At 52.9% G+C, this 21469-nt stretch overlaps 1 protein-coding gene across 2 annotated transcripts in view; it reads left to right on the top strand.

Moving 5' to 3' along the window:
• The first annotated feature begins 13290 nt into the window (after positions 1-13290).
• Positions 13291-21469, top strand: part of LOC128940929 (diacylglycerol kinase beta-like) — a 31042-nt gene continuing 22863 nt past the window's right edge. For both annotated transcript variants that reach the window (XM_054282739.1, XM_054282738.1), the window contains exons 1-2: positions 13291-13611; positions 19477-19728. In XM_054282739.1, the coding sequence (XP_054138714.1) occupies positions 19662-19728 (67 nt within the window). In that variant the 5' untranslated portion in view covers positions 13291-13611; positions 19477-19661. The remainder of the gene's footprint in view (positions 13612-19476; positions 19729-21469) is intronic.

Raw genomic sequence — 21469 nt, 5'->3', positions numbered from 1 at the left:
GGACCCAGGCAAGGAAAGTCAGGGGAGACCCAGAACACCGCTCTGATCCCAGTGGCCTCTCCTCTCCCTCTCCTTATTTGTCTCTGAAGGGGATTTTCAAACCCTTCAAGATGGCCTCAAGTGGTTTCCAAGGCGACGGTGCTAGAGTCATCACTGCCATGGAAACCCTCTCTTTGGCATCATATAAATATTTCCCTTCAAGGAGGCTGGATGAGTGGGCGATGCACTATTTTCTAGCACTCCCTGGCTGCAACAGGACAACCTCCAGGAGATGGGAGGGAGCTTGGGAGGTTAAAATTAGCTTGCCATGCTGGCCAGCAATGGAAGGAGGTGATTGCTGATGTTTCAGCCCAAAACCTGGGGTTATTTGTGTCAGCGGGATCCAAACGAAATAAATTTGCTCTGTAGGGAGACAAAAATGAGAAAAAAAAAAAAGACAGGGAGGAAGTAAGGTTGAAAACTTGTACTTTTTTTGCTGTTCTTCAGAAAAACTTCATAAAGTTTTCTCTTTAATGCCAATCTCACATCCTCTTGGGTCGGGGGTGGGGGGGGGGGGGGTGAAAACACAGGCTCCTCCATCCTGGGAGCTCCCGGGGCAGCTCAGAAATCCCTGCTGGCTGGTGCCTGCTCAGAACTGGCATGGGGGGTGACAGCCAGAGCTGGGCTGGTGTCCCTGCCATGCAGGGCACTGTGGATGCTGCTGGCAGCCCCTCCAGAGCTGTGCCTGGGGCTGAGCACAGCCAGAGCTGGGCTGGTGTCCATGCAGGGCACTGGGGATGCTGCTGGCAGCCCCTCCAGCCTGGGGTTGAGCATCCTGGATGGGCAGGGCTGGAGGTGATGCTGGGCTGCAACTCATGGCAGAACCACTGGCCCTCAGGGGACACCACAGCAGCACCAGAGGGTGTTTTGGGATTACCTGTCCCACTGCCTACACTCAGGGTGCAGACAGATGGGGGTCTTGGAGTATTTCACCCTCTCCTGGGAGCATATTCAAGGCTGAAGTGTTTTGCTTTGCTTTGCTTTTAATTGCCTCCTTTCTGTCTCATCAAATTCCCAACACCTTCACAGGAGCACAGGGAGAGGTGTCTGCCTGCACCCTGATGTGACCGTGTTCACAGGGCTTTTTGGATGAGGGAAGAGACGAGGATCTGACTCCATGTTTCAGAAGGCTTGATTTATTATTTTATGATATATATTACATTAAAACTATACTAAAAGAACAGAGGAAAGGATTTCATCAGAAGGCTAGTTAAGAATAGAATAGCAAAGAATGATAACAAAGGCTTAATTGTGGCTCGGCTCTCTGTCTGAGCTAGGTGGGTTGTGATTGGCCATTAATTAGAAACATGTAACATGGACTAATCAAAGATCTACCTGTTGCATCCCACAGGAGCAGATAACCATTGTTTACATTTTGTTCCTGAGGCCTCCCAGCTTCTCAGGAGGAAAAATCCTAAGGAAAGGATTTTTCATTAAAGATGTCTGTGACACCCTGAGTGTAGGCAGTGGGACAGGAACCCCAAAAGACCTCCTGGTGCTGTGGTGTCCCCTAAGGGCCAGTGGTTCTGCCAAGGGCTGCAGCCCATCCAGGATGCTCAGCCCTGGGGCACAGCTCTGGAGGGGCTGCCAGCAGCATCCCCAGTGCCCTGCACGGCAGGGACACCAGCCCAGCTCTGGCTGTCACCCTCATGCCAGCTCTGAGCAGGCACCAGCCAGCAGGGATTTCTGAGCTGCCCCGGGAGCTCCCAGCGTGGAGGAGCCGCTGTTTTCATAAACAGAGACGTCTGCCTTCAGCAGCGGGGCCAGGCTCCGAGCCGGGACAGGCTCTGCAGAGGGCGTCTGTGCCCGGGCTGCTGTAAACACCTCCTGTCCCCGAGCAGATGGCTCCTCTCACACCAAAGGGCTTTCCTGACAAACAAAGCAGCGCCGCACGCAGCCCTGGAGCGCTCCTGGCCTTCCTGGAAGAAGGAAGGGGATGCTCCCTCCTTGCTGCCCTGCCCAAGCTATTTTTAGTCCTGCAGAGCAACCAGAGGATGGGGAGACACGTTGTCCCCCTGCCACCCTCTCACCTGCTGGCTGCTGGCCTTTGGCAGGGGCTGGGGATGGGTGTGGGGTGATGGCTGGGCTGGAGAATAAGGGTTTCAACTGATCACCCCCCAGCACCACCCCAAAAAGTCTCCCAGGAGGCACAGAGCTGCTCCAGGACCCACTTGCTCTCCCCACTCTGGAGACCAGCAAGGTCAGACCCCAGCACCTGCTTTCCTCTTTCTCCCTTTAGGAAAAAAAACCCAAAAAACAAGCCCACCCTAAATCCAGAGCAAACAATTAATATGTTCCAGCTGCTGGCTCAGAGCAGCGATCCCAGATAAAACCCCAAGGATCTGCCAGCTAAAAATAGCCTGAGCCCCATAAATTAAACAAAAGCTTTTTGCTGGGCTCTTGGAAAGCCAGTTCCAGTGCAGTTTTCTCTATGTAAGGTATAACTCCGATGGTATTTGTTATTATTAGCCCTACCTCCCCCGTGTCACCGACCTTCCCAGCACCATTGTTTAGGAACAGGAATTTTACAGAGCCAGACTTCTTCCTCCTGGCAGCTCCTCTGCTGGAGTGGGATCCCACCTCAGCCACTTTCCTGCTTTTTTATATTAGTTCAAACCTTTTTTTTTTCCTTTCAGGCAACTGATTGTTTGATACTAAGACATCCTATGTTTTGTAGGGCCACCCTCATTTAAGGCCTGCCTCAAACATCTGCTTAATTTCTATCCCCATCAGCTGTTCTGGTAGCTGTGGACCCTTAAATAAATTCCTGCTTGGAATGCAAAGGTATTGGGCAGCCCTTGGTGGATGCTGTACAAGCCAACATGCATGTAGGGGCCTGTCTCACCTCCTTTCTGTCATCAAGACTATTAATATTTTCTCATGTTATATTTTATATATATGTGAATGACTTACAGCTTTCTGGGAGTTTTCTCCTCCAACCCTTTAAAGAGCTTCCAGCATCCCACTGCCTCAAGCACACGTGGCCAGCTCATGAGGATGAGTTCCCTCCAGTCCTCCTCCAATGCTTTTTCCCAGCACTCCATGCTGGGTGTGAGGAGCACATCCAACACCTGCCTTCCCATTTCAGATATTTAGGCTTTGTTGCTTTCTCTATGGGCTTTTGCAAAAGTATTTCACTTACTGCACCTGGAGCAGCTGCATCCCAAAGCCACTGAGATCCCTTGCTCCATCCTCATGCTGGACTTCAATTTTTTTGCTTCACTTGCCAGTAGTTCTGTGGCTGAGTAATCCAGCCCACATTTCCAGGAGGTGTGAGCAGGGCTGGCAGCTCAGAAAATCCACACTGCCTTTTCCAAGTGCAAGCAGCATCTCCTTGCTGATTTTTTCTCAGCTTTCCATCCCAGCAGCAGGGCTGGCTCTTCTGCAGCCACCCAGCAAAGCTTCTCCTTGCTGAGCTGTGTGTGACTGAGTCTCCACAGGTGTCACCCACTTGTTGTGTCCCACATTTTTGGGCTCCCTGCAGTGTTTTTTAGGCTGTCAGACCTTTCTGGGCAGGGTGTGAGAAGAGGACAACTCTCCTGGTTCGTGCCCAAGGGCTGGGGACAGCCTGAGAGCTCAGCACCCACATCTGCTCCACCCTCAGCACCATTCAAGGATGTGCAGGAGGAAGGGTGATGTTCCCATCATCCCACCATGGCCTTGGGTTTGTAACTGTGTTTGTAAACATGCCTCTACCTGCCCCCTCAGCAGGGCACAAAAAAAATCCTCAACAAGCTATTTTAAGTGAACTCAAACCAAAAAAAAAAAAAAAAAAAAAAAAAAAAAAAGAAAAAAGGAGAAGAAAAAAAAAAAAGAAGTCAACTCTGAGGCTGTCATGTCTATATTTAGTTGGAACTTTTCTGTCCAGGATTCAGACTCTATTTGGAAACCCTGTGCCTTGGCATGCAGCCAAGCATCTCAGTTTTATACAGTAATCCCTCAGCATATGGCAAACGTTTCTGTTCTCCTGGTGACTGCGGCAGCCTGGCATGGAGGTCTTTCAGCTGAACCCAAGAGAAGCTGTCTGGCTCAGGATTCACATCACAGACCCAGAAAGTCTTTTTATAGCAACATATTTTTGGGGGAAAATCACTCATGGTGCCCCTACCCCAGGCCCCAGGGCCAGGAGGGCATTTTTGGGGTACAGGCCGTGGGGCATTGCTGCTGGCTGCTGCTCTGGGGTGATGGGGATGAGGATGTGGCACATGCCAGGTCACAACCCCAGGTATCCCTGGCTGGTTCAGCTGTCAAGGTGGGAAACAGCTTCTGGCTTATTTTGCCTCTCTCTCCACTGAAAATCTAATAAAAGTTCCCATTCATTATTCTGAGATTTCACATGCCAGGACTTCTGGGATTGACACAAATATTGCCCAGTGCATGGTGTAGTTCCCAGTATGAGTTTTGTCCCAGATGCTATTTCAGTGTCAAAGTTTTGTCCTGACATCTGCAGGGGTCTGATGAATGTTTGTGGAAGCAGTATCCTTGTGAATCCTGCTCCTCTCCTCTCCTCTCCTCTCCTCTCCTCTCCTCTCCTCTCCGATTAAACAAGTCTTGTGACAGACCCTCTCATGAAAACTCAAGAAACCTCTCATGAAGGTAGCTGAGAGTAAACTTGCAGATTCTGAGTGCCACACACACTTCCCACTCCGTGGCAGCTGTGGGATAGGGAGAGGCAGAAGCCAGATGAGGAAAGGTGATCACACAGTTATTTATACAGCCCTTCCAAATATTTGAGGCTCGTGACACGCGCAATGATGTATAACAAAAATATCTCCTTCAAAAACCTTCCAAGTTAAATCCCACATCCGTGTTTGAATCCAGGAGTTGAAGGGATTTAGGGAAGTGTACACTTCCAGTGATTCTTATCGCTGGCAGTGAAGAGCTCTCCAGCCAGTGCCCAGGGCTGGGGACAGAGCTAAAACCCTGCACCATGACTGTCCCCTCAGTGGGGACAACAGGCTGGGCCACCTGTGGGAACAACACAAAGGGGAAGTGTTGGGGAAGATAAAACAGGAAAGCCTTGTAAATATGATTGCCTGGCAAAAGATTTCGAGAATATGGAACCTATAAGCGAGATTGAAATGAAAGCAAGCTCTGAGATACCTCAGTTACTGAACAACTGGAAAACAATGGTGTGGCTGGCTGAAAGTAATCCCCTTTTGATGGAACAACATCCTCTGCTTGCAGACAGCTCCAAGGGTCAGAGCAAACCCTAGAGCTTGGCAGAAGGGGCCCAAAGAGGAGTTTTTAGGGTTTAAAATGTAGCACAGTATGGTAATGTAATGATTCTTATAGGCTGTATGGAGATGCTATAGGATTTGTATCTTGTACTAGATTGGTTAGTGAGAATCAGAATATTCAGCACAGAAGAAGATTTATTGTATTGTAACGGGAACCTTGCTCTCTTTACTCTTCTTTGCTCTCTGATTTTCTCTTTACCATGCTCTTGCCTTCTCTCTCTTTCCCACTCTCTTTACTTCTCTCGGGCCTGCTCTGAGCTGTGGCTGCAGCTCCCAGCAGGGCCCTGCACCCAGGCCCTTTGCAATGAACCCCAAGTTTCTGACCTGGCTGCAGAGATCTCTCGTCTCTGTCCATCCCAACCATCCTTCCCCCCTGTTTCCTACACGGAAGGGTCTGTGGGGATGCTCAGGATCAATACCTTTGATCTGGGGACCCCGCTATCCCCAGCAGAGGGGAAACTCACAGTCCCCTGCAGCATGGTGCTCCACACTGCTCAACATAACAGGGTTTCTAGAGAAATTAGTTTTATTTTGCTCACTCAGGAGAGGCCAAATCATCTGAGGGAGCTCTGCAGGGCTCAGGAGCTGGAGGTGGCACCAGACCTTCCTTGGGGAGGCCTGTCATGGCAAAGCTCCGTTCACACCAACATGCCATGCTGGGACCATATCCTCCACCCCAAGGCATCCATGTACAGGTCCCTTCCTGTCACCCTGATTTTTTAAGATTTTCTAAGCCTTCTGATGTTTACATTCTTGTAACAAACTTTCTCACACACTTTCTGTAAATAACTTATTGTTTTGTGTAGGGGGACACAGTATGGGTAAATGAAGGTAGTATAGAATGTAATCTTATCCCCTAAAGATGATTGCAGCTGAGCCAATTACTAAAGATTAGGAGCAGGCCTGATATTAACAGGCCACACCTGTAGCCATTAAGAAGAGTGTTATAAAAGAGTGGATTGGTGGGAACTGGAGTCAGATGACTGCTGCAAAGACCAGGAAGAGTCAGTGCCTAGAGGGGGTGCTTACAAGAAACATCAAGGAGGTACAAGACTCTGGCAATATGGAACCCTTGCAATGTAATGATACTAGAACTCTTGCAATATAACGACAACAGTTTTGCATTCTTTTATGGAAGAAGAGAAATTTGATGGACTGTTGGTTTGCCCAGTGTCATGAGAGAGGTGGCACTGTTACCCTCCAATCCACTGTCACTTTTAGAAAACTATAAATGTTAAAGTCAGAAAATAAACTTCCCTTTTTCTTCACCTCAAGAGCAGCAGTGCGCTTGTGTTTATAGTGATCCCTTCCCTTGCTTTGGGGACCCCAATGGACACTGTGGGGTTTGGCTCCCCTTGATCCCACAAGGTATCCCCAGCCCTGGTGGGAAAATCTTCCGAAGAGGCAGCAGAGCACGTTCCTGCCTGCCCAAATGTCTGCTGCAGCTGAGGCAAGCTTTCCAGAGCTTTGCACCACCCACCCGCGTGTTCCCTGCAGCCCGGTGATTCATCGATAGCCACTTGACTCAGCTCTCCCCTTTCATCGTGCCTCAATGTGGCATTTCCCAAATCACATGGGCTTGTTCTGCTGCTGTTCCACACCTCCAGGCCCAGCTGCTCCTCTGTGTGGTGCCCTCCTGCTCCAGGAGTGCCCTCTGCCCAGTGACACGTGCTGCCCTGAGATGACACAGGGCTTTGTCACTGCAGATTTTATCCCCAAAGTCTCCCCACAATCCTTCTCCCCACAGATAGGGATTTCCTTCTCACAGTTATTGTTTCATGCAGCTGCCTGTGTCTCTTGGGACAAGGACAAGACAGGGTGGAGATTCTGATAAAGGCTGCTGAAAAACCTGTTCATTCTTTTGATGAAGGTGTGCACATTCCCAGCTGAGAGGGGTGTCTGTGGGAACCAGGTACATCCCCAGAAGTGACCCACAGCTGGATCAACACATCCCAAAAGATGCCAGGAGTTTCCCAGGAGCTCTGTGCTGCAGGGAGGATTTTATTGCACTCCTGATTTCCTCTCTTTCATGCTGAGGTGTTGGAGCTTGTGGTGCCAAATGCTGCCCCAGCCTGTTTATTAGTGCTGATTGTAAAACCCTGGCACCAGCACTCCCAATCAGGTCTGCAGAAATCCTGCTGGATCTGCTGCCTTTCAGACAGATGGGCCTTATTAAGAGGTGTCACAGCACTAACAACATCTGACAGCTCCTGTGCTCCCTCCCCTGCTCTTCTCCTCACAATCTGCAAGCCAGGCAGCAGCCAGAGATGGAGACAGGAGGCAGGATCCCTCTGCTCCCACACCTGCCCCTAGGGCACAGAGCTGGGGCTCTCCTTTGCATGGATTCCTGCACCCTGAATTTGCTCCATGCTCTTCCCTTCTCCTCCTCCTCCCACCCCTTCTCCACCATGGAGGCCCTCAGCTGCACCCATGGCTGTGCAGTGAGGTGTCACCCCCAGCACTGGATGCTTGAGGTTGCAGATGATACATCAGATTTCTTACAAAAGGGGGGTTTCCATATATTTTGTTACATTTCGGATGTTTTTTCACTAGATGCTCTGTGCCAATGGGTTCTGATGTCATGATGCTGTGACATTATCGTGTTCTGAGCTGTTGCATTGTCACTGTGGCCATCTCAAGTCTAGAAGAGGCCACAAAGTTGGTTGGAGGGATGGAATCCCTCTCCTATAAGGAAATTGTGGGGATTGTTCAGTCTGAGGAAGAGAAGGCTCCAGGAGAACCTTCTCAATACCTAAAGGTACTCTTCCAAGAGAGCTGGAAAGGGACTTTGGACAAGGACAGGGTTGGGTGATAGGAAAAGGCAGAATGGCTGTACACTGACAGAGGGCAGGCTTAGACTGGATTTTGGGAAAAAATTCTTCCCTGTGAGGATGGTGAGGCCCTGGCACAGATTGCCAAGAGAAGATATGGATGCCCCCTCCCTGGAAGTGTTCAAGGCCAGTTTGGATGGGGCTTGGAGCAACCTGGGATAGTGGAAGGTTGTGACCATGTTCACAGGGGTCTGAGGATGAGGGAAGAGACGAGGATCTGACTCCATGTTTCAGAAGGCTTGATTTATTATTTTATGATATATATTATATTAAAACTATGCTAAAAGAATAGAAGAAAGGATTTCATCAGAAGGCCAGCTAAGAATAGAAAAAGAAGGAATGATAACAAAGGCTTGTTGCTTGGACAGAGAGTCTGAGCCAGCTGACTGTGATTGGCCATTAATTAAAAACAACCACATGAGACCAATCACAGATGCACCTGTTGCATTCCACAGCAGCAGATAACCATTGTTTACATTTTGTTCCTGAGGCCTCCCAGCTTCTCAGGAGGAAAAATCCTAAGGAAAGGATTTTTCATAAAAGATGTCTGTGACAGAAGGTGTCTCCACCTGTGGGGATGAGATGGTGGAACTGGATGACCTTTTAGGTCTCTTCAAACCCCAACCATTCAGCAATTCTATAATTCTGTGGTCACCTTCTATCAGCTCTGGGTCACTTGAGGGGAAATGAGGCAGGGGTGAAACTGTAAGTACCCATGGGTGCCCTGACCACTCTCAGTCTCCCTGCTGGGTGTCCCCAGCCTGTGGTGAGCTCCTGGGCTCTGAGGTAGCCATGGCTCTCGAGGCTCCATGCTCCCAGCTCAGAGTCCTCCTTCAGCCTCAGGAAGACACTGCTTTGCCAAAATCCCTGACTCACACCATCTTTCCCTGACAGCAGGCTGGTTCTGCAATTGGAGCTGGGCTTGGGCACGAGCCACAGCGCCCTGGAGAGCTGCTGCTGGCACTGCTGTGGATGTTCCTTCTGACTGTGCTGCTGCAACTCTCTCTTGCTTCCTGTCAGCCCCATGGTTTCCAAATCAGAGTCATTTCACCCTCCAGAAAGCCATCCATGCCTAGAAGTCACCCATGCAGTTCTCCAGGTGCAGAGGCAGGGATGGAATCAGCTGGCAGCCAGGTTACTGTTCCCTCTGTGATGTTCAGCACCCCAAGGCTTGGGAAAAGCCTGCTGGGGTGACACCAAGTGCTTTGGAAATACCCACAGTGGTGAAAGAGCAAGTGAGTGCCCTGCCCTGCCTCTGGCTCCTTTCAGTGCCTGCAGGAGCCCAGCACAGTGCCCAGGGACACCCAGATCACCGTGGCTGGCAGCTGGGAAAGAGCCAATTTGGCCACGTTGGCATCTCCTGGCTCTCCAGTCAGGTCCCTCTCAGGGGACATCCCATCCCTGCAGGGTTTTCTAATTTCCAGCCTAATCTACCTCTCTCCAGGCTCACTGAGACTTAATATAACACTGGCAACCACCCATGAGCTCATCCTTCTCCCAGGGAGCAGATCTGTGCTGAGCAGAACTGTACAAAAAAATCATCCTGGAAATTTCTTCTGGTTTTATGGGGTTTTTATCACCTTTCCTGTGGTCACTGAGAAATAACTGGGCTGTGAAGTGCTTCCCAAGCAGCTGTTTGTCTTTGGAGCAAGAGCTGAGACTGGGGGAGCCTGGGCTCATTTTCATTTTATCTTGACTGCAGTGCTCATTGCTCTGCAGTTCCCATTTGTAATCACACGTTCACTAAAATAATCAAGTTATAATTGCTTGGGATTCCTTCTCTCCTACGTCACAGAGCCCAGGAGGGGAAGCAGAGCTACAACTGAGTCAGCAGCCAGCCTTGGCATTGCCTTGGGCCAACATTTCAAGGGAAAATTAACCAGAGTCAAACCAAGAAGAGAGCTGATAAAAATCTCCCAAATCTGCCCAGGTGACAAAAAGAGATTTTTAACCTCTCTTTTTCTTGTCATACTGAAAAAAAAGCATCTTCTTGCCTGTGAGTGCCCCCAAAATAAGGCTGGATCAGGGCCCATCCTTTGCAGGGCAATGCCCTGGGTGTGCCCAGGGTGTCAGGGAAGGTTCAGCCCCTCCCCTGCTGATCCCTGCTGGGTTTGGGCTCTGCCAGGGGCAACCAGGGAAAGAGAAGGAATCACTGAGCACGATTTCAGAACAAGGAATCATGAGTGACTCAGGTTTAGGAAGAACAATTTTTTGCCAGGCAAAATGTAATGGCTTTTTTGGACAGGGATAGAAAACAGAGCTGCAGCTCTCATTAACCCATCAAATGCCTTAATCTGGGGTGTGAGGCTTGGACAGACCTGCCCTTGAGGCTGTTGTGCCAAAGGGGCACCTGCAGACACACCTGGGGGTGTTTGGTGGGCGGTGGGGCATCCCAATGGGATGAGCAGAGGGAATATTGGGAATATTGGCAGGGACCAGGGAGGCATCACAAATGCCCAGGGTGGCATCTCCATTCTGGCAGCTTGTCCTTCCTGCTTCTCCAAACTGGGCTTTTCCTCCTGCATGTGCACAGACAGAGCTCAGAGGCTCCACAGCTCCTGCCAGCCCCCCTGGCACATGGGCACTGCCATCCCAGCAAAGGGATCCAGCAAAGGGACCCATCCTGCTCCTCCTCATCCTCATGGGCACTGCCATCCCAATAAAGGGATCCAGCAAAGGAATACATCCTGCTCCTCCTCATCCTCATGGGCACTGCCATCCCAGCAAAGGGATCCAGCCAAGGGATGCTGCTCCTCCTCATCCTCACAGCTCCTGCCAGCCCCCCTGGCACATGGGCACTGCCACCCAGCAAAGGGATCTAGCAAAGGGATCCTCCTCATCCTCATCCTCATGGGCACTGCCATCACAGCAAAGGGATCCAGCAAAGGGATGCTGCTCCTCCTCATCCTCATGGGCACTGCCAGCCCAGCAAAGGGATCCATCCTGCTCCTCCTCATCTTCACAGCTCCTGCCAGTCCCCCTGATCCCAGCAAAGACATCCTGCTCCTCATCCTCAGGTGTGCAGCATGGTCAGGGCTTTCAGACTCAGAGATCAGTGTTAAGCAGGTCTCCTCCTCCCAAATCTGACCCCAGAGTCCCACTAAGGGAATCAGTCTTGGGGGGGTGAATCTGCTGCTTCAGCCCTTTTAGGGACTGGGAGTGTGTCAGGACACAGACACATCATCACTGGGGCTTGTGCCTAGCCATAATCATTTGGTTTTTCTGTCCTTTTAATTTACTAATTAATCCCTGGAAGGGATACTCACTGGGATGCAGGGAAAGAATGAAACTCTCTCATCTGGGAGTGCTGAGGATTTCACCAATAGCCCTGGCAGAGCAGTCCAGCATCTCAGTGGACCAGCAGCATCTCATGATTGAGCTGGCCACACTGCCTGGAAAAAATATTCATTCCTCACTCCTGCAGGGCCATTCCCATGGCTGGAAAACCTGTGAGAGCTCCTGGCTGTCTGGAAAGCCCTGGGAGACTGCTGCTGGCTGGAAATGATGGCAGGAGGTAATAAAGCATCCTGAGCGTGTTGCTCCTGTGAGGGCTGGGATCAGCCCTGAGCTGGGAAAGGCATCATCTGCTGTGAGTTTTCATTTGGGAAAAGGGCTCTGTGTCTACCAGCTGAGCCCTTGCAGGAGGAATTTCACCAGCCCTGGGCAGGTCTCTTCCTGCCCAGCCCAGAGACCAGCAAGGGGTGTCTGGCCAGGAGACTGCTTCATCCTCATCCTCCTCCTCCTCTCCTCACCCGTGTGTTTGACAAACTGCTGCCTCCATGCAGTAGTTGCTAATGATAAAACTCATTTATTATTCATTTCCTCCCTGCCTCCCCCACAGGCTTTCCCTGCTTCCCACCCCAGCCCTGCACTGTGCCCTGAGGCCCCACTTCTCCACCCTCATCCTGGTCCCTAATTCCTGGCATGGAGAAATAAGCCAGAGAGGATGAGGACAGGGCTGGGACACTCAGGGGACAGGAGATGCCTCCTGCTTTAGCTCAGGGCTGACACAGGTCACAGCTCCTGAGGGAGATGGTTGCCTCCTTCCTCCTGCTCTGGGGTGTGACATTTCTCTGTGCTCTGGCACAGCCCACCATCAGAGACCAGTCAGCTCTTTGAAGGGATGCTCCTCTTTCCCAGGCACAGCTGACAAGTGCCACCATCAGAAGTTAAAGGTTTGACTCAGAGGTCCTTTCCCACCTAAATGATTCCACGATCCTGTCTCCCCCAAAACTGGTGTGGTTCTGGGGACTCCATCATTCTCAGCATCCCAGCCAAGAGCCCCAACCCATCTCTGTGGGGTCCCTGCCAGAAGAGAGGGAGGGCAGGTGGGGCTGGGGCTGGAGAGATCCCCACATAGAGCAGGAACATCACCTAGGACTGGCACACAGTGAACAGCTGTGCCTGTGGAACCTGCTCCTGTTTCTCTCAAGAAAGTTCAGTCCCAGCTGTCAGTCTCCTTCTCCTGCTTTTTTTTTTTTGAAGTTGGAGAGCTACGTGCACAGATCACGTCTCTAATTAATATAAATATAGCGAAACATAAATAATAGACATGCCTGAAATAGTGTCACTCCCAAGCAGGCAGGCAGACGCGTCATGGAAAGAAAATAAAAATGCTTTTTATCTGTTTTGGCATTTTTTTTGTTTGTTTGTTTTCGGTGGTTTGTTCTGTTCCTGAGGAAAGAGCAACCTTTGCCACGGGTGAAACTGTCTGGAAGTGAGAGACCGAGGTGCAGGGGGAGGGAAGGCCCGAGGAGGAGTGAAATGGGGACTGCGATGGGGATGGGGACAGGGATGGGGACATGAACGAGAATGAAGATGGAGACGTGTGAGGGGATGGGGACAAGGATGGGCTCAGGGCTGTGGATGGGGACAGGCACGGGGAGCGTCAGGGCTGCGGGGCATGGGGAAGCGGGGAAAGCCCCGCCGCCGTGGGGAGGAGGGGATCCATCACCAATGAGTTTCATGGTGCAAACCCGTCTGTCTCCCGCCGCCCCCGCACCGGCTGCTCCCGCCCCGCTGCTCCGGGCGCTGCCCCGGGCCCGCCGGGCTCTTCCCTCCAACTCCTCCTCCTCATCCTCCTCCTCCTCCTCGTCTTCCTCTCCCTCCCGGCCCGGCCGCCCGGTGCCGGCGGAGGCGGGCGGAGCGGAGCGGGGCGGGCCGGGCCCGTTCGCATCCCCAGCCCCATCCCCATCCCCGCCCCGCCGCGGGAGCGCCGGGCTGAGCAGCGCTGCCAGACACCGCCAGTACCGGAACCGCGGGGCTGAGCCACCCTCCAGACACCGCCAATCCCGGAACCACCGGGCTGAGCAGCTCTGCCCGGTACCGCCAGCTCCAGAGCCACCGGGCTGAGCGACCCTGCCCGGAACCACCGGGCTGAACAGCTCTGCCCGGCACCGCCAGCCCCGGAACCGCCGGGCTGAGCAGTTCTGCCGGTGCCGCCAGCCCCGGAGCCGCCGCCGCCGCCGGTCCCGCCGATGGCACCGCGCCGCCGCCGCCAAGTAAGGGGACAGCGGCGGGGGGACGCGGGGCTGGGCGGGGGGATCCTGTGGGCTCACCCCTTTCAGTCGTGGGGAATCCCCCAGATCCGCTCGGGATTCCCCACCCCACGCGGGAGCGGCTCGGCAGCGCTCGTCGAGCTCCGTGTGCTGCCCTCGGAGCCCGCGACCCTCACCCTTGGCAGCCCCGACCCCTTCCCCGGCGTTTTGGGAGCGGGGCAGTGCTGGGGATGGGGAATTGGGATTCCCTGGTTTGTGGCTCCACTCCTGAGGAAAGCTTCCTGAAGGGTGCAGAGAGGGCAGCGGAGCCTTGTCCGCAGGGAGAGGAGGATGGCAATCAGCCCCTAAACCACCCTACACCACCCTAAACCCCCCTACACCACCCTAAACCACGGTCACTGGTGTCTCAGCGTGTGTTGGTTCTCAGCCCGGCTATACAACCACCACAGTGCTTTGGCTGGGCAGAAGAACAGCCCGATCCAGCTGCTCCCGTGTGTTGCCAGGCTGGAAAAGCTCGTTAGTGTCTTTCTTGTTAAGTAGGAATTGCCAGGGCCGTTGGCTTTGGAGGGCTTTGGGAGGGCTGAGGCGGTGCTGGTGTGGGTAGCTCGTGGAAGGGGGATATGGATGTGACTCGTTCTGCAGGTTGTGTTGGGGGATGAAAGGGGACAACGCTTTTCAAAGCTACCAGGAAGCAGCTTCATCCTGCACAAGGTGTGGTTATAACCCATGGGACTCGTGGCCACAGGATTCCTGCAGGGAGAGAGAGCCAGGGCTTCCATCTGACAGGTTTGGAGGGGTCCTGAAGTCCTGGGCTTACATGTGCAAGGTGATGGAATTGGGATCCTGGGGTGGATCCCAGTCCTTCCAAATGCTGCAGGCCCAGCATTTGCTGCCCTGTGTGGCGTGGGAAAGGGCTTTTCCATGAGACAAGATCTGCTTGGAGTGGGACCTGCAGGTCCAAGGGGAAGGATCTTGCTCCAGAGGTATCCTAGCTCAGATCCAGTGTGCTCTGAACTCAGCCGGCAAAATTATTCTCTAAAAATCCACCAGTACTAAGTCAGGAAGTTGTTGGTGTCTCTGGGGGATGAGCTGAGCTGTCCTGGCCCTGGCAGTGGATGAGTTCCAAGGAAGGCTGTGCTGCCACAAGGTTGAGCCAAGCTCTCCCAGCCCCCAGCTGGGAGCTGGTGCAGCCACAGCCCAGCCCTGGGGCTGGAAGGCTGGCCACAGCCACCCACCCCTCCCTGTATCACTGGTGCCTGGATGCTCTGGGCACCCCTGCCAGCACCTTTTATCACCCTGGTGCCACGAGGGTGCTCAGTCTCCAAAGCAAAGGTGGTGTGAGGCACCTGGACAGCGTGCCTTGCTCTGTGTGGGTGTTGCTCAAAGGATCAGGGCAATGTGTAGACAGCAACAGGTCTGGAGAATGGAAAAACCCCATCCTGAGTGTCCTCCTGAGCTGGCAAAATGCAGGAAAGTGCCTTCTCCTGTGGCTGCAGAAAATAGTTTGAGCGTGACTTGGTTGGGGTTTGTTTGCTGCAGTGGGACAGGAGGGATTTATACTCCACCCACCGCCTCAGGGGCCTTTTCCCATCCAACACAAAAATAGGCTGATCTTTCCAAAAGATGGTGGGGGAGGCCTGGAAAATGCCATTCCTGCAGGGACCTGCCATGCTTGTGCCCCAGGAGATGTGGCACGTGACTGTGGCTTCTGCAAGCCCGGGCAGGGAGGCAGGGATGAGCCCAACATCATTCTCTGCTGTATCCATCCCACTGCTGCCAGGGAGCTCTGCATGTGTGTGTGAGCTCAGCCTCCTCCTGCCACCTCCTGCTGCTCAAGGAGCCCATGGTTTCCTTCCCAAAGGGCACCTGGAGCAGGAATCTCCTGTGGGGCAGGTGCTGCAGCCCCATCCACACGTTTCCTGTGGAGCTGATGGGAGGCTGGAGGCTCTGCCAGCGCCTGGGAGCTGCCAGCCCAGCCCATTGTCTGTGGTGCTGTGCCCCAGCGTGGGCAGAGTTGGGTCCCCATTGTTGGGGGAGATGAAACAGGAAAGCCTTATAAATATGATTGCCTGGCAAAAGATTTTGAGAATATAGAAGCTATAAGTGAGATTGAAATGAAAGCAAACTTTGAGATACCTCAGTTACTGAACAACAGGAAAACAATGGTGTGGCTAGCTGAAGGTAATCCCCTTATGATGAAACAACACCCTCTGCTTGCTGACAGCTCCAAGGGCCAGAGCAGACCCTAGAGCTTGGCAGAAGGGGCCCAAAGAGGAGTTTTTAGGGTTTAAAATGTAGCACAGTATGGTAATGTAATGACTCTAATAGACTGTATGTAAATGCTATAGGATTTGTATCTTGTACTAGATTGGTTAGTGAGAATCAGAATATTCAACACAGAAGATGATTTATTGGATTGTAATGGGAACTTCGCTCTCTTAGCTCTTACCCTTTTACTCTCTTATCCCCTCACCCTCTCTCCCCCTCTCTTCTCTCAGGCCCGCTCTGAGCTCTGGCTGGCAGCTCCAAACAGGTCCCTACACCCAGGCCCTTTGCAATCAACCCTAAATCCCAGCAGGGCCCTGCACCCAGGCCCTTTGCAATAAACCCCAAATCCCAGCAGGGCCCTGCACCCAGGCCCTTTGCAATAAACCCCAAATCCCAGCAGGGCCCTGCACCCAGGCCCTTTGCAATCAACCCCAAATCCCAGCAGGGCCCTGCACCCAGGCCCTTTGCAATCAACCCCAAATCCCAGCAGGGCCCTGCACCCAGGCCCTTTGCAATAAACCCCAAATCCCAGCAGGGCCCTGCACCCAGGCCCTTTGCAATCAACCCCAAGTTTCTGACCTGGCTGCAGAGATCTCTCGTCTCCGTCCGTCCCGACTGTCCCACCCCCTGATGCTCCAACACTCCTCAGTAGCTGTGGCCCTGGGAAGCAGGTGGGTGGCAGTGGGACAAGGCTCCCAATGCCACGGTGACCCCAGAGCTCTGTGCTGTGGCGTGAGGAGCTGGATCCTCCATCCACAGCAGCACCTGGAGCTGGGGAAGATGGCTCCCAGAGCTGGGAAAACAGCTCCTCTGCCATCCCACTGCTGCTGCTGGGATTCCCCATCCATGAACACCAGAGGTGCCCAGGGGCAGCCCTTTCTGAGGGACACTCTCTGGTGTCCAGGCTCCAGTCACCACTGTGGGCCGGCCATGGCTCACTCCAGCCTGGCATTTCATTTCCCTGTTGTTGCATTTCAGGCCCTACATGGCTGCGCCCTGGCTCCCACAGAGCTGCACCCATCCCTGCTCCCAGCAACTCCTCTTCCATCCCTGCAGCTGCCAGGATGTTCCAGCAGCTCTCCAGGAGCTCCAGCCCTTCTCATTCCCTCCCAGGAACGTTTGGGGGGCCCCAGGGTCCCCCCTGTCTTGTCCATCCTCCCCCATTGTGAGTCAGGGCCCGCCGGTGAGCGCCTCCAGGCAGGGTAATCCGGTGTTATTTGTAACACTAGTAGGGAGCTATTTTTAGAGAGAGGCAAATTTGATTTAATAGAACATAATTTGCCGCTGACAATTCAGAGGGCGGCCAAACAAGGAGCAGCTGGATTCCTGAGGAGGCTTTTTCCTGCCCTTCCTGAAAGCCGAGGCTGACGTGCCACCAGTGGCATTTGTTATTCCAGCAATTGCTGGGGGAAAGCCCCTTGGGATGGCCCAATTAGCTCTGCTGTGCTTTCCTTCTGGAGCTTTGTGCTACCCCATCACCCACCAGTAAAAGAAGCCAGGGATGTTTTTGCTGCCCTCAGTGCCCCCAGATTCCTCTGAGGAGCTGGAGCCAGCCAGGTCCCCCCCTTTGCCTTTTCTTCTGCACTCTCAGCCTCTCCTTGGATAAGTTTAGGATAAAAAAGAGGTTCTGATCAAATCAAACAGCTTGTGTGCCAGGAAAGTGGAGTCTGTGTGTGTTCCTGGGCATTTCTTACAGGCTGAGCTCTTCTGGACCAGCCTTGGAGGTGCTTTGGGAAAAACCCTTCATCCAGCACAGGAGCTAACACCATATTCTTGCTTATGCTTTCAGCAAGATGAAACTCCCCACAAAACCAAAGACATTGGGTTGTTTTTCCCTAGCATAGCCCTGCTGTGTCCAGCCTGTCCCCAGTTGGTGGCACGGGGATGCCAGGACAAGCTGGGATAGTCACAGGCTGCAGCCGAGTTGCCGTGGGGCTGCAGGGCCCCAGTGAGGGTGGGAAGGTAAAATTTTCCCCAGGATTTATGAATTATCCACCAGGAATAACATTCCAGTGAGGGCACTGCCCCCTGTCCTGGCACAGCCCTTCCTGGGGAGGAACAGCCCCTTGAGGGTCCCCAGAGCCCTCCAGGCAGCCTCAGAGGCAGCCAAGAAGTGCCAGGCCATGGAGGGGTGGAACAAGAGCCCAGTGGCTTTGTCCTCCAGGACTAAGGAGGATTGTGCCATTGAACCCTAGCAAACGTGTGGCCAGGTTTGGTGGGCTCCTCTCTGTGTGCAGCTGGCAAAGCCCTTGGCAGCCATGCAGGCAGCCCTCAGGGGTCACCATCCTCCCCACAGCCCCAAAGAGAGTTTGCTCCCTCCTCTGCCAACACCAGGCTTTGCCCCTGGGGCCATCTCTTGCCCTGGAGCATTTTCAGCAGCTGAATGTAGAGCCAGAATAGCATTAGTGCAGAAATGTGGGTAAAATCCTGAGGATGAGGGGTGAAGTGACCGCTCCTGGTGCACCCCCAAATGTGAATGTCCCTGGGGACTCTCTGTGGGGTTGGTGTGGCATGTGGGACCTGAGGGCTCCCCAAAATTACTTGTTCCTCTTAATCAAAGGTGTTTTTCTGTGACTGGAAAGGTGCAGCCAGCTGGGGGATGTGGGTGCTCCCCAAGTATCATCCCAAATCCTGTGATCCTACCCACCCCATCCTTGCTCTGCTTTCTCCAGTCTGTCAGCCTAGGCTGGTGGAAACTGGGAGCTAACATTTAGCAGGGAAACAGCCCTAAAATGGAGATCAAACTCTGTGGAGAGCAACCACCTCCTCGAAATGCTGCCCTTTGCCTGATGACCAGTTTGATTAAATGAAAAAGACTAAAAAATTTTGAAGCTTATAAATGGGTGGGCTGGAGAGAGCCCTTTGGTCAGGGTTTTTCTGTGGCACTGTAGATTTTCATTTACAATGATTCTCTGGAAGTAAACACCAGCTTCAAAGGTGCAGGAGCATGCTGTAAGTTTGTATTCCCTGCTTCCAGTTTTTGCATCTTCTTTAAATAATTGTGCCCTTCCTTCTGCTCCCCTTGCTGGGTTCCCCTGGGAAATGCTGGGGTGTCACAGACATCTTTTATGGAAAATCCTTTCCTTAGGATTTTTCCTCCTGAGAAGTTGAGAGGCCTCAGGAACAAAATGTAAAAGAGGATCTGACTCTATGTTTTAGAAGGTTTGATTTATTGTTTTATTATATATATTACATTAAAACTATACAAAAAGAATAGAAGAAAAGATTTTATCAGAAGATCAGCTAAGAATAGAAAAGAAAGAATGATAACAAAAGTTTGTGGTTTGTGTTCTGTGTCTAAGCTAGCTGGGCTATGATTGGCCATTAATTACAAACATCCTCATGAGACCAATCACAGATGCACCTGTTGCATTCCACAGCAGCAGATAACCATTGTTTGCATTTTGTTCCTGAGGCCTCCCAGCTTCTCAGGAGGAAAAATCTTAAGGAAATGATTTTTCATGAAAGATGTCTGCGACAGGGCAAAGCCCCCTGGCACCCCATTTCCAAGCTCCCACCACTGAAGGTGACTGTCCCCAGGGACAGCAGGACCCTGTCTCTGCCTCCTGCTGACCCCTCCTCTCTCTCTGTCCCCTCCAGGCTGGGCAGGTGCCCTGAAGCTCTGGGCTGGCTTCTCCCAGGTTCAGCAGGATGATGCCAGCAGCGCCAGAGCCACCCCTGCCCCTTGTCCTGCCGATGTGACCGAGCTCTGCTGGCACCTGTGGCACTGAGGCTGGCACAGAGGCAGTGGCTGGTGGCCCCTGCAGTGTCCCTGCTGCCCAAAGATGAGTGATGGCACGTGGATCTCGCTCAGCCCCGCTGAGTTTGCCCAGCTCCAGCAGTACACAGACTGTGAGTACCTGGGATGAGAGGGTTGGGTGTGCTGAAAAATCCTGCTGATCTGTGCTGCACTGGTGTTCTACCTTTCCTCAGTGTCCTCCTGGACAACTAGCTGATTCCTTAGGTTTTTAGGAAGCCCCTGACCCTCACCTTGGCTGGTTGGGTTTCCCTGTCTGCCTGGCTGGGAGGATGGAGCTGAGCTCTGGGGGCTGCACACGTGAGCTGGGCTCAGTCCTCTGAAGGCGGCGGCTCCCACGTTCTCAGCAGAGTGAAATGCCAAGCAGGAAAAGCAGCCTGGCTTTTCCCAAACACACCAGAGCTGCTCCACAGCCTGCTTTGGGCTGCCAGCCCTCTGCAGTAATTTTCCTTAGTGCTTTTGCAGAGCAACACTCTGCTGCAGCTCCTGCTGAGGAGAGGAGATGTGCAGCAGCACCAAAGGGGTCCTGGAGCTGGGGGAGGCTGCAGACAGAGCCTGGGTGAGGGCCAGAGGTCCAAAACCAGGTCCTGGAGGTCCAAAACCAGGTCCTTGAGGCCCTGCCTGCCCCAGAGCTGGAGTGTGGGTGTGCTGTTTGCAGCAGAGGATGAAAAAGCAGTGCAGCTCGTGAAGGTGCTGAGAGCAGGGCAGGGTAGGGCAGGAAAACCACAGGGTGAAGGGAGAAGGGTGTGAAATTACAAGGGTGCTGCTTTGCAGAATTGTCATCACCCTGGGGTGAGCAGGCTGGCTGGGAGATGTCTGAGAGCCAAAGGGGACACAGTGAGCTCTCTGAGGCTGTCCTTGGGGATGCTGTACATCAAAAGGGGCTGGGGACAAGTTCCCCATTGCCATCCCACCCGACCCTGCTGAGAATTTTGCCTTGCCAGGCAGAATCTGGGAAGGATTTACTCTCCCCCTAAAAGCAAATGGCTTGCCCAGCATGGGGATGGGACAGCTCTGTGCCCTCTTGCTCTCCAAAGAAGGTTGGGATTATTTTTTCCAAGTGATGCTCCTGCCCCACCAGCCAGAGACCTCAGGCAGGGCTGCAGGCAGAGCTGTGTGTGTGCAGTATCCCTCTGTGCGTCTCATTCTGCCTCTCTGGAGGATGATGGGCTTTGCTTTCCTCAATCCCAGACCATGGAACACCCTCTGCAATGCTGGCCTCAGAGCACCGATGGCATCTTTCAGTTCCATTAACCAAAGTGTGGCCAGCAAGGATGCAGCAGGGCCAGCTGCCTTCTCCCCTGTAGGATGGCTCAGCACTGGGGAATGGGATTTGGGGGCTCTGAGGATGCCAGGATCTCTCTCCTTGAGTACCCCAGACATCCCTGGCACTGGGGACCAGTGCCAGGTTCTGTCCCCAGCACAGGGCTGGGGGGATCAGAGCCAGCACAGCCCCCATGTGCAGAGAGGATTTCCCAGTAATTAACAAGGCTGGAGTGTCTGAGAACCTTTTAATTGCACATGTCCAGGGATGTGTGTGAGGTGAGGGCTGAATGTTCACTCACCTTGATCTTTTTTTTCTGTTTTTCCCTTTTTTTCCCTATTTTGAAATGGTGAATGTCCCTCCAGACACTCCAGCCTTAAGGACACTCAGCCAGGGTGTGTGGAAGTTTGCACGGACAAATCCAGTGACAGGACAAGAAGGAATGGCCACAAGCCACACTAGAGGAGGTTCACATTGGATATTCAGGAAAATTTATTCTCCAAAAGGATAGTCAAGCACTGAACCAGTCTGTCCAGGGCAGTGGTGAATTCACCATCCCTGGAGGTATTTTA

This window comes from Melozone crissalis, unplaced genomic scaffold (assembly GCF_028551555.1).
Source record: "Melozone crissalis strain CALT ecotype California unplaced genomic scaffold, PUWL_Pcris_2 ptg000034l_1, whole genome shotgun sequence".
NCBI classification, from domain to species: domain Eukaryota; kingdom Metazoa; phylum Chordata; class Aves; order Passeriformes; family Passerellidae; genus Melozone; species Melozone crissalis.
The sequence above is the reverse complement of the archived record's forward strand: the minus strand, read 5'-3'. Positions and strand labels throughout refer to the sequence as shown.